The sequence below is a fragment of the Microchirus variegatus genome (genome assembly GCF_963457635.1).
Source record: "Microchirus variegatus genome assembly, chromosome: 21".
Classification (NCBI taxonomy): domain Eukaryota; kingdom Metazoa; phylum Chordata; class Actinopteri; order Pleuronectiformes; family Soleidae; genus Microchirus; species Microchirus variegatus.
Window position 1 is genome coordinate 10,058,479 of NC_139822.1, and position 14,921 is coordinate 10,073,399.

Consider the following 14,921-nt stretch of genomic DNA (forward strand, 5'->3'; position numbering starts at 1 on the left):
TCACTCTCCCACACCAAAGCCCATAGAGAAAATCGGTGATTTTAGCTTTGGTGTGGGAGAGTGAGTGGTTTACAAACTTCAGTTTAACACAAGGAAAAGTTTGTTTAACAGTGAAATAAAGACGTGATAATGACACAAAGTCTTTTGTTAAAGTGGATAAAACACGTTATTTTAATAAAGACCTAAACACACAATTCGTCTGAATATTTTTACTTTTAATACTTAAATATTTTCATCTGGTTTTTAGCGTTTTATCTTTTCCAAATATAAACATTCATCAGTGACAATCATCTACTCACCTGTAGCGGTCGCCTCGCCATGAGCTTTTATTTTGAAAGACACACACTGGATTTGGGTTTCCGGGTTTGGAGCGAACTGAAACTCACACGTTTTGTCCTCTGGTGACACCTGGTGGTGACTGACTGCAATAACACGGTTTTCAATGATGTGACGTTGAAGTTTGTTTTGATTCAAACAGATGTTTTTATTATTATTATTTTGTACAAAAGAAAGAATAAATAAGTGAAATGTTTGTTTTTTAAGTCTTTCCCTCGGGTTATTATTGATGCGTGGTGCGTCATGTGAAGGGCCCGCCTCCTGCAGAGGATTCTGGGACGTTGGTGGCGTTCATGTCACGTGAAGGCCCCGCCTCCTGCAGAGGATTCTGGGACGTTGGTCATGTCACGTGAAGGGCCCGCCTCCTGCAGAGGATTCTGGGACGTTGGTCATGTCACGTGAAGGGCCCGCCTCCTGCAGAGGATTCTGGGACGTTGGTGGCGTTCCCGTCACGTGAAGGGCCCGCCTCCTGCAGAGGATTCTGGGACGTTGGTGGCGTTCATGTCACGTGAAGGGCCCGCCTCCTGCAGAGGATTCTGGGACGTTGGTGGCGTTCATGTCACGTGAAGGGCCCGCCTCCTGCAGAGGATTCTGGGACGTTGGTGGCGTTCATGTCACGTGAAGGGCCCGCCTCCTGCAGAGGATTCTGGGAGGTTGGTGGCGTTCATGTCCCTGGTCATGTTAGACTTCTCCTTGAGTTTAGCCTGTAACAGAGTGTGTTGAACTACTCCTGTTCTAACCTCCATCTGAACAAGCTCCTGCTTTAACTTCATCACACTCTGCTTTATCTTCACCACAGGAGCTGAGAGAGAGAGAGAGAGAGAGAGAGACAGAGAGAGAGAGACAGAGAGAGAGCAAAAGTGAATATGACAGAGTGGAGCGACAAGTCTCACACAGAGACACACACACATTAAGCTAAGCTGTAACACCGCGGCGCACGCACACCACACTAGCTAGTGGTGCTTGATAAATTCTCCCCGAGCAGAACAGGTGGCCTACTTTAGTTCTGTTATCGCATCCTCAAAAACAGAAACATTTCAAAGCGAGACTGAAGTTTATGCATGTTTTAAATAAAAGTAACGTTAATAGATTTTTAAGACCTTTCAAAATTGTATTTAAGACCTTTTGTGAGATTTTAGCAGAATTTAAGACATTTCAAGGCCTTAAATTCAAATTATTGGATTTAAGACTTTTTAAGACCCTGCAGATACCCTGCGCTCACCTCCATCAGACATGCTGCTTCCCTTCTCCTCCATCTCCTGCTTCACCTTCTCCAGCTCATCACTGATCTGAAACACAGATAATAAAATATAAATCTACGATGTCTTTAAGAACGTGTTCACGTCTTTATCTCAGTGTTAAACTGGAGTTTGTAAACTTGTGATTTTAGCTGCAGGTGCTAAGGCGACGCCAGTAAAACCAGATCCTTGTCACTTTAAAATCTCTCTAAAGTCTACGATCTTACAAGTTCGTCTGACTCACTCTCCCACACCAAACCTCATAGAGAAAACCAGTGATTTTAGCTCACAGGGACACAGGAGCTGCTGGTCCTCTGCTGCCTCGTGTGGTCACTTTGTGTCACTGAAGTAAGTCGAAATTAATTATTTTAAAAGACTCAGTTTACAAAATCTACGTCAGATTGAGTCTACTACATCTATGTCACACTTTCATGTCTTTATCTTCACTGTTAGACAGACTTTTAAAACAGGAAACTGAAGTTTGTAAACCACTCACTCTGCTACACCAAAGTCACTCACTCTCTAACACCAAGCAGAGGACCAGCAGGGAGAGTGAGTGCTTTACAAACAAACAGAGTGAACAAACCAAAGCGTTGATTCATTCTCGATGTGATTTCACGTCTAAAACTCCGTGCAGTGACACGTTACGGCCACATGATGGCGCCTACTGAACGGATCATGAATGTAAACAATCTGCTGCTGAGAGTGGTGCGTTCACTGACCTCAGCCAGGACTCTGGTGCGTTCAGTGACTCCTCCACTCGCCTGCTGGTATCTCTCTCTGACCTGAGGGAGAAACAACATGTTTCTGAGAGTGAAGGTGTGTGTGTGTGTGTGTGTGTGTGTGTGTGTGTGTGTTCTTGTACTCGGGCATACTGAGGACCAGTGAGGGTTTTTAACCAACAACGTGAGGTCATTTTTACAGAGTGAGGACATTTTGGCCGGTCCTCACTTGGTTTTCATTGAAATCACTTCCTGAGGTTGCTATAACATGCTATACTCAATTTGTCAAAAAAAAAAAAAAATCACATTTTGGACGACATAGTATATAGTATGACGTCTTTGTCAAATTTTGGACCAACATTTTTTTGTTAAAGATTTTTTCAAATTTTGAACAATTTTTTTTTCAAATTTTTGGACGACATAGTATTAGTATGATGTTTTTGTAAAATTTTGGACCAAAAACATAAAAAAAATTGAAATTTTTTTTCCAGCACTTTGTGCTTTTTGCAGACATGTTATGGCACTGCACCCAGTAGTTCGATATAGATATCATTCATGAAGTAGATCATTTGTAATTGTGTTGATTTATAAAGTGGAAATGCTGGTCCTCACTTTGTCAGCAACCCAGTCCTCAGTATGCAGTACAAGAAGTACGTGTGTGTGTGTGTGTGTGACCTCTGACCTCTCTCAGTTTAGCCTGTGCGCTCCTGTACTCATGGATCAGATGTTCCAGTTGGTTGTTGATGTATTTCTCTCTGCTGCTCACCTTCTCCAGACTCCTGCTGATGTCATCCTGGAGTTTGTCCAGGAAACTCTGACACACACACACACACACACACACACACACACACAGATTATAAATCAGTGGTGTTTTACACAGTTTACAGTCGCAGCAGCTGGTCAGTGAACACACCTTGGCCTCTCTGAGTGAAGACCTGATTCCGTCTCTGTGTTGATGCATCTGGTCCACGTGGATCCTCCAGTCCTGTTAGGGTAGAGGAGCTGAGGATTAACAAACACACACACCAGCAGGTGGCACTCAGGAGCTCAGGCCGTTACCTTGTTGTCCATCCTGACGGTGACTTTGAGCTGAGGCAGAACTCTCTCCACCTCCAGACTCCACTCAGCTGCGTCCACTGTGGCCTCCAGGATCTCCTCAGGTCTGGAGGACACGTCCACTTCCTGTGAGACAGAGACAGAGACAGAGACAGAGAGACAGATTTTCAGGACAAAGACTCAGAGACAAAGTTCTCATGACGACAGTGTTTCAGGATGAACTCACGGCGCGAGTCGAGCGTAACTTCAGAGTCTCCAGATCCATCACGTTCTCCTCCTCCTCCTCAGGCTCCTCCTGGAAACATCATCAGCAAGAAGATCAGCAGGTTTCTGTCATTTTTCAGCTTCTTAAATGTGAATATTTTCATGTTTCTGTCATTTTTCAGCTTCTTAAATGTGAATATTTTCATGTTTCTGTCATTTTTCAGCTTCTTAAATGTGAATATTTTCACGTTTCTGTCATTTTTCAGCTTCTTAAATGTGAATATTTTCATGTTTCTGTCATTTTTCAGCTTCTTAAATGTGAATATTTTCACGTTTCTGTCATTTTTCAGCTTCTTAAATGTGAATATTTTCACATTTCTGTCATTTTTCAGCTTCTTAAATGTGAATATTTTCACGTTTCTGTCATTTTTCAGCTTCTTAAATTCGAATATTTTCACGTTTCTGTCATTTTTCAGCTTCTTAAATGTGAATATTTTCACTTTTCTGTCATTTTTCAGCTTCTTAAATGTGAATATTTTCATGTTTTTGTCATTTTTCAGCTTCTTAAATGTGAATATTTTCATGTTTCTGTCATTTTTCAGCTTCTTAAATGTGAATATTTTCATGTTTCTGTCATTTTTCAGCTTCTTAAATTCGAATATTTTCACGTTTCTGTCATTTTTCAGCTTCTTAAATGTGAATATTTTCCCTTTTCTGTCATTTTTCAGCTTCTTAAATGTGAATATTTTCATGTTTCTGTCATTTTTCAGCTTCTTAAATGTGAATATTTTCATGTTTTTGTCATTTTTCAGCTTCTTAAATGTGAATATTTTCGTGTTTCTGTCATTTTTCAGATCAGTTGACTCTTACGATCATCTCCTCCTCCACTTTGCTGAGTGTCAGCTCTGCGTCGTCCTCCATCACAGACTCTTCTTCGGTGGTTTCTGTCGGGTAGGTCGGTCTGAAACAAACGAAGAGAAAAAGAGAGTGAACGGAGGAGAGAGTGATGACAGTGAAAAGAGAGAGAGTGAGGACAAACACCTGATGTACCTTCTGAAGGAAAAACCACGCCTCCTCAGGGCCTCCTCGGCCAATCGGTCCAGAACCAGGCAGACGTACTCGCCTGATCCAGACTTCAGTTTGGAGGGCGGGAAATCCACTTTAACACCCTTACACACACACACACACACAAATGTATCAAAAATCTATTGAACCAAAACAACTGTCGTTTGTAATCCACTCACTCTCACACACCAAAGTCACTCACTCTGCCACACCAAAGTCCACAGAGAAAACCAGTGATTTTAACATCACAGCACACAGGAGTTCACAGGAGTTGTTGATCCACTGCTGCCTCCATCACTAACTTACAATGACTGATTCTCTAAAATTCAGCTTTCAAAATAATTCATTTCGACATACTTCAGTGACACAAAGTGACCACACGAGGCAGCAGAGGACCAGCAGCTCCTGTGTCCCTGTGAGCTAAAATCACTGGTTTTCTCTGTGGACTTTGGTGTGGGAGAGCGAGTCAGACAGACACTCGTAAGATCGTAGACTTAAACTGGCAGATTTTAAAGTGACAGGGATCTGGTTTTACTGGCGTCGCCTTAGCACCCGCAGCTAAAATCACAAACACTTCACTTTGTATCATGGGATGTGCCGTTGACCTGGCGTCGCTTACAAACGCTCGCAGCTCGGCCAGGATGTTGGACACGGTGGCGTTGGGCTCGTCGGACTCCTGCGGCTCGGTGAACGTCCGCCCCGCGGCGTTGATGAGCCACGCCGCGATGATGGTGAACATGTAGAACTGTTCGCCGGGGTTAGACGCCAGATATGGACTGGAGACAAAATAATGTCTGAGCAGAGAAAACAAAGAGAAGAAGAGAATCAGGAAGTAAAACACACTGCTTCTTCTGTGAAGTCACTTTATTAACGTTAAACCAACAAAATACAAAGATAATTATCTCAGATTTTAAGATCTGTGACATCATTTACTGTCTCACTGTTTTGTCCATAAAAAACAATCTGCTTCATCATCACTTTTACCACAAGGTGGGAGCAGCAGCAACCATTCCAGCTGTAAACTGCACTGGGTTTAAAGAAGTGACCAAATTTACAAGGTTTCTTGAATGCATCGTGAAGCTGCTCCTCCAAACTCAACATGCAGTAGATGGATAACTAGTTAGTTAGCTATGAACCTAACTAGTCAGACACATAGTTAGCCCACAAGCTATGAACCTAACTAGTTTGTCAGTTAGCTCACAAGCTGTGAACCCAACTAGTTTGTCAGTTAGCTCACGAGCTACGAACCTAACTAGATAGTTAGCCCACGAGCTATGAACCCAACGAGTTAGACACATAATTAGCTCACAAGCTATGAACCTAACTAATTAGTCAGTCAGCTCACAAGTTATTTACCTAACTAGTTAGACACATAGTTAGCCCACGAGCTATAAACTTAACTGGTTTGTCAATTAGCTCACGAGCTATGAACCTAACTAGTTAGTCAGTTAGCTCACGAGTTATGTACACATTGTTAGTTAGCTATATACCTAACCTAAAAGGTAGTCAGTTAGCTAGCTATGTGCCTAACTAGGAAGATGGTTAGTTAGCTAGCTAGGTATGTACCAAACTAGATATATGGTTAGCTGGCTATGTACCTAACTATTTAGATAGTTATTTAGCTAGCTAGCTGGGTATGTACCAAACTATTCACATAGTTAGCTAGCTAGCTGGGTATGTTCCTCACTAGTTAGCTCTTGAGCTACGTGCCTAACTGGATGATGGATTAACTGGGTTAATTTGACTGAAAGTCGAATCAAGCACGTGACAGAGTGACGTCACGTCTCACCTGGACAGGTTCTTCATGTTGTGTTTGCTCAGAATCTCCTCTTCATAGTTTAACACCTTGAGTTTTTCCAGGAAACTTTCCATCAACACAAAGCCGTGCTGAGCCGCTCCAGGGCCGCGCTCCTCCTCTTCATCAGCCCTCCTGCCTTCGTCCGCCATCATCATCGTCAACAACGACGACGACGAATCCTCTCTCAGTTAGCCGTTAGCTTGTTTGGACCCGTTGTCACGGCAACCGGGAGCTAACAGCTACGGCTAGCCCGCCAGAGGGCTAACGCTAGCGTAACTACGCGTTTGTGACTTGAATTTCAGTCGCGCGTCAAAAGAGTGAATCAGCGTCCGCGCAGAAAACACGAAAACAAGTCCGAAAAACACACAACTGTGGACGTTAAATCACCGCAATCCTCTGACGAGACGAGCTGGACGCGCCACTGTGTGCTAACAGGTTAGCACCAGCAGCGGATATCCGCCCTGGAGGCTGGAGCTCCTGTCAGAATAAGAGCCCTTTCCTGTTCATCGCTTACTGTTTCCGGGTTCTTAGTTTAGATAGATAGATAGATAGATAGATAGATAGATAGATAGATAGATAGATAGATAGATAGATAGATAGATAGATAGATAGATAGATAGATAGATAGATAGATGGATGGATGGATGGATGGATGGATGGATGGATGGATGGATGGATGGATGGATGGATGGATGGATGGATGGATGGATGGATGGATGGATGGATGGATGGATGGATGGATGGATGGATGGATGGATGGATGGATAGATAGATAGATAGATAGATAGATAGATAGATAGATAGATAGATAGATAGATAGATAGATAGATGCTAGTTAGCTAGCTCGCATAGATAGATAGATAGATAGATAGATAGATAGATAGATAGATAGATAGATAGATAGATAGATAGATAGATAGATATAACTAGCTTAGATAGATAGATAGATAGATAGATAGATAGATAGATAGATAGATAGATAGATAGATAGATAGATAGATAGATAGATAGATAGATAGATAGAACTAGCTTAGATAGATAGATAGATAGATAGATAGATAGATAGATAGATAGATAGATAGATAGATAGATAGATAGATAGATAGATAGATAGATAGATAGATAGATAGATAGATAGATAAGATAGATAGCTAGCTAGCTAGCTAGATAGATAGATAGATAGATAGATAGATAGATAGATAGATAGATAGATAGATAGATAGATAGATAGATAGATAGATAGATAGATAGATAGATAGATAGATAGGCTGTGATGGCCGCTGACTGTTGCCGTGACAACAACAGTAACAGTAAAGCACAGGTGTCGTCTGGCATTAGCAGCTGAGGTTAATGTCGCCGTGGTGTCGTCTTTCTGAGTTTGTCAGGTTTATAAAAAGCTGCGGCTGAGATCGGACGCAGCAGCTGAACAAGACAGAGACACTTTATATCACTGTGAGACTGAAGTCTGTGAACCACTCACTCTCCCACACCAAAGTCCACAGAGAAAACCGCTGATTTTAGCTCACACGTTCACAGGAGTTGTTGATCCACTGCTGCCTCCATCACTAACTTACAATGACTGATTTTGTAAAATTCAGCTTTTAAAATAATTAATTTCGACATACTTCAGTGACACAAAGTGACCACACGAGGCAGCAGAGGACCAGGAGCGTTCAATCAAAATCACTTCTATGACGTCTGCTTCTATGGAGGGGCGGCGCTAATGGCCTATATTGCAGCCAGCCACCAGGGGGTGTAGCTTCACTTTGAGGGAGGAGCTAACTAAGATTTACATTTTGTCAAACGTGTGAAGGTGTACGTTGTTTTCAAGACGTCTCCAAAGGTTCACGTCGGTTTCAACACAACTTTATTTATTTGTACAAAAACAAAACACACACAGATGTTCGGTCAGCTGACCGACGTGCACCGGCCAGTCAGCTGACCGACGCGCGCTGGCCACAGACAGCTGACCGACGCGCAACGAGTTCAGGTGAAAAATGGCATCAAAAGCAAAAAGTAAAACTGATTCAAAGTGAAAAAAGTGAGACACGAGTAAGAAATGAAACCTTTTTAAAACGTTCAAACCCAAAATAAAATAATATATCAATCATTATTCCTGCGTCCCGACTGTACGCAGAGATCGCAACTTCAGAAACACACCGCACTGCCCCCTACTGGTGACGCTGGAAATGATTCTACAAAAGCGAGTTGTTTCCGAGTTACGACTTCTGAGCACAACTGGAACGCAGCAGCAACAAGGAAACATCAAATGTCAGCAGAGAAGAAGAAAAGATTTGCGATTAAAACCTTCAAAATAAAACTAAACAAGCAGCAAAACCTGGAGAATAAAATACAAATAAATAATAATAACACGCTAGAAAGCAGCAGTGCAAAAAAAAAAAAGCCGTAAAGCCTCTAATAGCAGCTACGTTTACTGTTTACGCTTTCAAAAAGAGGCGGAGCCCGTGGAAGATAACGCTAATACGTTGTCATTTTAGTTGTACAGAGTTCAGGGTGAAGGTCGCACCGATACGTCGCAATTTTCCGAGCTAGTTTGCAGCTCGTAGTTCGCACCAGACCGACGTACAGAGATGGTAAACTCATAGTCATGTTTGAGTGGTGGTAGCATTGCGTTACAATGAGGCTAATACCAAAAATGATAATTTGTTACTGTAACATTTTCACCATTTAGCGTTTCCATCGTTAGCGTTTTCAATGCTAGCGCTTTCACTGTTTAGCATTTCCATCGTTAGCGTTTTCAATGCTAGCGATTTCACTGTTTAGCGTTTTCAATGTTACCGATTACACCCTTTAGCGTTTTCAATGCTAGCGCTTTCACCGTTTAGCGTTTCCATCGTTAGCGGTTTCATCGTCTAAGAAAATCTTTATAAAATAAGGTAAATATGTTAAAGTGGTGCAAAATAACTCAACAGCGCCCCCCAGAGGTAAAGCCCGGTAGGAGAAAGTCGCAGGGGACAATGACCTCAACGCAACAGGAAGGCAGCCATTTTGAATTTGCCGATTTGCGCGTTTGTCGTTAAAATTTACGAACTTGTCATAAACATAACCAACATAAAAACATTATTATTAATTATTAATATTGACAGATTCAAAAAAGGGCGTGGCCACGGCAACCCTCGGCCTGTGAGTATAGCGCCACCTGTTGGCAGAGCGGTGTATAACCAGTGCGACGACCCCTGAACTCTTTAACTAAGAAAAATGTTCAAAACTTTACCATGGGAACGCAAAACGCGTCATGTTTGCAAATTCGCGATCGTTCTTGTTCTCGAGTGTGCGGTGAATCTACGTTAGCTTTATTTCTACTTTCCGATTTATCGTCCGTTTCAAATTCTGCAGCGTCTACGTGCGACAGCCTCGTTTCGCCTCGTCCTCTTCTACGTCTACATGTTTTTTGTTGGTTTCGTTTCCGTCGTGACGCTGAGTCCGGGTTCCTCAGAAACCAGCTGAGAACTCCGCGGACCGGAGTCTCCTTCGTATTTACAAGAGACGCTAGCTTCACATCGACATGTCCGTCACTCTCTTCTCTGTCTGACCCTAAACCTCGCGTTTGCCCTTTGACCCCGAACGCGACCTCCGAACAATCGCACGTCTCCGAAATTTGGACTCGAGTCGTAAATTTGCGAAACTTAAAAGCTGCGGCACGTAACCTTCGTGAACAGAAACTATAAGTGAACAATGTTTCCTTCGGCAGACCGGACCGAGGGAGCGCTTGTGTGTATGCAGCAGCAGAGCGGGGGGGCGGGCGGAGGCAAACTCTCTGAAACGTACTAGCTCAAGTTGGAAAATCACTTCCCGTGCGCAGCCGGGCGACACGAGGAACGCGGAGAGCGCGCGGAGTCGCTCGCCAAAGGTTTGTTTACGTTTGAAAGTCACGCGCCGCAGCTTTTAAGATTCACAGATTGAATAAATAACTCGTTCGTAAAGTTTAATTCACGCCAATTAAATTGTCCTGAAATGTTCCTTCGTCGTCATCGACCAATCACAGACGAGTTTCCTGCTTCCGATCCACTCTCGCTCCTCTACTCCGCCGGCCCCTCCCTCTTGTTTTCCGTCGTGACCTCGGTGTAGGCGACGCCCTGGCTGGGCGCCTGTGGCTCCTCCCCCTCCTGGGGCTCGGCCCCGCCCTCGGCGCCCTCCTGACCTTCGGCGACCGCCCTCTCCTTCTTCAGCTTGATGCGGAAGGTCTCCTTGTTGGGAGCTTTCTTGGCGATGTTGTCCTTCAGACGCTCGCCCGACTGCTTCAGACGCTCGCCGGCCTGGTGCATCTTCTCGCGGCGCTCGGGGGGCATGACCTTCTCGCCCAGGTTGTGGATCTTCTCGCCCAGGTTGTCCTTGGTCTTGCTCATGTTCTCCTTGGAGAAAGCGGCCTTCAGCGTCTCCGTGCTCTTCACCATGGACTTCTTCAGGCGAGCGGCTCGCGAAGACTCCGTCTCGTCCACGCTCAGATACTCTTCGTCGGACGAGAGGTCGTTGGGGGCGTCATAGGCGTCGGCTTCCAGCTCCAGAGCCTCCAGAGCGACGCCTTTAGGACACTTAGTGACGGCAACAGACGGCACCTCCGTCTCCCCCTGCAGGCGAGAAAAGACACAACAGTTTGAAATTGTGTTGTCTGTGGACACAACTGTCCTGAGACTGGTTCAGTCTGGTTCAGTCTGGTTTAGTTTGGTTAAGGTTGGTTTAGTTTGGTTCAGTCTGGTTCAATTTAGTTCAGTTTGGTACAGTCTGGTCTAATCTGGTTTAGTCTGGTTCAGTTTGGTTCAGCTTGGTTCAGTCTGGTTCAGTCTGGTCTAGTCTGGTTTAGTCTGGTTCAGTTTGGTTCAGTCTGGTCTAGTCTGGTTTAGTCTGGATTAGCTTGGTTCAGTCTGGTTCAATTTGGTTCAGTCTGGTCTAGTCTGGTTTAGTCTGGTTCAGTTTGGTTCAGTCTGGTCTAGTCTGGGTCAGTCTGGTTCAGTCTGGCCTAGTCTGGTTCACACTGGTTCAGTCTGATCTAGTCTGGTTCAGACTGGATAAGTCTGGTCTAGTCTGGTTTAGTCTGGTTCAGTTTGGTTCAGACTGGTTCAGTTTGGCCTAGTCTGGTACAGACTGGATCAGTCTGGTTTAGTCTGGTTCAGTGTGGTTCAGTCTGGTCTCGTCTGGTTCAGACTGGATCAGTCTGGTTTAGTTTGGTTCAGTCTGGATTACCTTGAAATCTCATAGTTTGGACTTTAAATGAAACACAGACTGATTTATATAATATATTCATATTTGACATTAAAAGTATTTTAAAGTCTTAATGTCCCGTCTTCGTCCTCGTCTTCGTCTTCGTCCTCGTCCTCGTCCTCGTCTTTGTCTTTGTCTTCGTCTTCGTTTTCGTCCTCGTGTGTGAACGTTGTCTCAGATCATGTGACGCCTGAGTTTTATAACCTTCAGCAGCTCGTGTGTCTTTTCCTCCTGAGACGACGGTCGTTTCCCGACGTCTTCGTCAGGATCCAGTTTGTCTATTTTTACTCTGATGAAACAGAGACAGGAAGTTGCTGCTGCTGCTGCTGACAAAGACACTGTGATACTGAACATTTACTGTGAAATACTACAGTAACGTCCTCGTGTCCTCGTGTCCTCGTGTCCTCGTGTCCTTGTGTCCTCGTGTCCTTGTGTCCTCGCTCAGTGTCTCGCTGCGTCTTAATGAATTGACTTCATGTCTTGGCGTCGCCTTGTTTCCGCCTGAGGAAACAAATCCACTTTCCTCTTCACTTAATTATACTCCAGTTGTTCAGAAACAGAAACCTGGACTGGATCCTCGGACTGAAGTGGACTGAAGTGGACTGAGTCTTGTTTTTAAAGCGTCTCATTGTGTCCTCAAAGCTCTTTACTCTCTCACTGCTGAAGCTGAGGGATTTGATCAGAGTCCTGTTCCGAATCCAGGTCGGGAAACCAATGAACCCACAAAATATTTTGATCAATGATTGAATAATTTAATCGAATAATTAAAGTCAATGTTCTCAGAACCCAAACAGGAGACTGTCGTCGCCTTGTTTTTGTCGAAAAAACAGAGACAAATTAACAAATCAAAACAAAACTCTAAAAAGTGCGAACACGTAGCTCACTTGTGGTCACATGACGCAGTATTTTATCGGATATAAGTACGAGTAACGCTAACGTGACGCCTCAATGTGCTAATATTATCTTCTTCTACTTTATTTTGCCGTCAAGTCACAAAGTAAAAACGTCTGTGGCCACGCCCGTTTTGTATCCACAAATTTTTTTTCCGTACAAATGTTCACTTTTTTTCGCAAAAATTCCGATGCTTGTCGTGGCCATGCTCCTTTGAATCCGCAAAATGTCGCATTTTTAATATTGGTACAATAAACACGATAAGACAAGTTTTAAGAAGCGAGTTACATGGCACTTTCGGGTTTCAAAAGTCCTACTTCCTGTGTACAGGTCACGGCATAACATACGCAAGTATGGCCAAGTTACGCTAAGCGCACTTCCTGTTTCATGCTTGCCGTGGCCACGCCCTTTTGAATCCGCGAAACATTTCAACGTCTTTTTTGCATTTGCTGTGTCAAAGTGTCAAAGTACAAATTATCGCATTTTTAATGTTGGTACGCTAAATACGCTAAGACGAGTTTTAAGAAGCGATCGGTTGAGGTACGGCAAGGTTACGGTAGGCACTTCCTGTTTCATGGTGAATGATTGAAATTCGCAAAAATTTGCTTGCCATGGCCACGCCCTTTTGTATTCGCGAAACGTTTCATTGGCTTTTTGCTTTTGCTGTGTCAAAGTAGAAATTTGCATTCTTTATGTCGGTACGATTAAGGCGAGTTTGTTCGCGTACAAATTCAAAATAGCCAACTTCCTGTTGCGTTGAGGACTTTTTCTCGGTATGTACAACGTTTTCTCACCTGATAGATGACCACTCTGAACTTGTTGCGCGTCAGCAGCTCGTCCTGCGTGGACTCGACCTTCTTGACGCGCGCGTTCTGCTTCTCCACGCGGGCCCGGACCTCCTTGACGTTGGCGCTGACCTTGCGGGTCTTCTGCAGGAGCTTGTCCACGGTGCCGCTGGTGTCGCCGTGGTCCTTGGCGAGCTTCATCACGTCGCCCTGGATGCTCCGGATGTTGCTCTCCAGCTCCAGCTGACGCTCCTCCATGCGCTGCTGGCCGCTCTGGACGTTGTCGATGATGCCGGCCACGCGCTCCAGCAGCGACAGGATGGTCAGGGCGCTGATGGGGTTCCCCGCCTCGTCCTCCACCCCCACGATCTCCAGCTTCTCCTGGACGCCCGCCGTCAGGTATTTGTGCTGATCCATGACGCCGGTTTGGGCGACTGTCGTTGTTTAAAAGGTGTCAGACGGGTTTGCGGTTGAGGACCAGGACCAGGACCAGGACCAGGACCGTCAGAGTCACCAGCAGAGAGACCACAGAGTGCTGCGAGTCCAGCTCAGGTCTGCAGACGGGGGAAAGGGAAACTCCACCTCCCCCTTTTTAAAAAAAGCCTTCAGGGACGTTGGGCGTTGGATTCTCGCGTGGGGAGCGGCGGCGCATCACGCTAACGCCTAAAAATAAAAACTCTTGGTAAGGCGACACTCGGACATGTTTGGGACGACTATGGAACCCCCCCCCCCCGGGTCCTGATCCACGTTGTTGGACCTCATGGAGACGGATTGATAATTTTTCCGTCATTTGCTCATGGGTCGGCGCCAGCAGCTGTGAAACATGTACATCAGCAGCAGCTTTGGCGTCGTGCTAGCACCCTGCAGTGACACTGGAATGTTTTCAGGGATTAAACCATGGGGGCCGGGGGGGGCAGAGATCTGGATCTCTTTATAGAGTTGACTGACATTTCCACAGAGCGTCGTTAAGTCCACGCCGTCTCCACTCGGGTATCTTCAGGAGTTAGCTGTTAGCGGTTAGCCATTAGCTGTAGCCGGACCTCTTCGGTTCTGAGGTTCTGTTCACATGAAAACCAAAAGTCTTGACGCTAACGTGTCGTCATAAAAGTCCTGGATCACTGATCCGCTCCAGTTTCACCGAAACAAAACCGTCAAACATTTTATTGCGAAATAAATTCAAAAAGCAATTCAACTTCCTTTCGTCCAGGAAATTAAGTTTTTATGGCGGTTCCTGAGACGACGTCGACCGGTAAACCGTTGTTTTCACTTGAATGAATGAATGAATGAATGAATGAATGAATGAATACTGGATGATGTTTCAGACTATTATTGGATGTGTTCGACTGAAGCCAGCAGCTGCTTCTGTGTCTGCAGCTCCGCGGCTCTAAGTTTAGCCTCGGGCGGCGTTCCCTGAAGCTCCGCCCACTGTGGCCGTGATGATGACCTCTGTTCTGGTTCTGACTTCTGCACACGAGCAGTTTTTAATTAGACGCAGCATCACTGTAGCCCCTCCCACTCTGACAGGTTCAGCCAATCCTGTCGCAATAAAACTTTGAAGTGTGTTTGTATGAGGAATCTGACGGAGAGACTTTTACTGAAGTTTGTA

The 14,921-nt window shown here is 44.8% G+C and overlaps 2 protein-coding genes across 2 annotated transcripts; both read right to left on the bottom strand.

Moving 5' to 3' along the window:
- Positions 1-530: 530 nt before the first annotated feature.
- Positions 531-7,068, bottom strand: ift57 (intraflagellar transport 57 homolog (Chlamydomonas)). Its single transcript, XM_083907726.1, has 11 exons — positions 6,411-7,068; positions 5,241-5,415; positions 4,607-4,725; positions 4,427-4,517; positions 3,579-3,647; positions 3,356-3,478; positions 3,210-3,281; positions 2,972-3,110; positions 2,297-2,352; positions 1,559-1,625; positions 531-1,138 (listed from the first exon to the last, which is right to left on the bottom strand). Exons 1-11 carry the CDS (start codon positions 6,572-6,574, stop codon positions 951-953), a joined length of 1,263 nt encoding a protein of 420 aa, XP_083763852.1. The 5' UTR covers positions 6,575-7,068; the 3' UTR covers positions 531-950.
- A 1,201-nt stretch (positions 7,069-8,269) lies between these two features.
- On the bottom strand, positions 8,270-13,868 carry cavin4a (caveolae associated protein 4a). The gene is made up of 2 exons (XM_083907729.1): positions 13,325-13,868; positions 8,270-11,008 (listed from the first exon to the last, which is right to left on the bottom strand). Exons 1-2 carry the CDS (start codon positions 13,730-13,732, stop codon positions 10,460-10,462), a joined length of 957 nt encoding a protein of 318 aa, XP_083763855.1. The 5' UTR covers positions 13,733-13,868; the 3' UTR covers positions 8,270-10,459.
- Between the last annotated feature and the right edge of the window lie 1,053 nt (positions 13,869-14,921).

What these genes read in the sequence shown, in the direction of transcription:
- cavin4a (XM_083907729.1), bottom strand. Translation starts at nt 13,732, where the DNA reads ATGGATCAGCACAAATACCTGACGGCGGGCGTCCAGGAGAAGCTGGAG. An exon ending in TCAGAGTGGTCATCTATCAG is followed by an intron (nt 11,009 to 13,324) that starts GTGAGAAAACGT and finishes TCTCGCCTGCAG; the next exon opens with GGGGAGACGGAGGTGCCGTC.
- ift57 (XM_083907726.1), bottom strand. Translation starts at nt 6,574, where the DNA reads ATGATGATGGCGGACGAAGGCAGGAGGGCTGATGAAGAGGAGGAGCGC. An exon ending in AGTTACGCTCGACTCGCGCC is followed by an intron (nt 3,479 to 3,578) that starts GTGAGTTCATCC and finishes TCTGTCTCACAG; the next exon opens with GAAGTGGACGTGTCCTCCAG. An exon ending in AAGCAGCATGTCTGATGGAG is followed by an intron (nt 1,139 to 1,558) that starts GTGAGCGCAGGG and finishes TCTCTCTCTCAG; the next exon opens with CTCCTGTGGTGAAGATAAAG.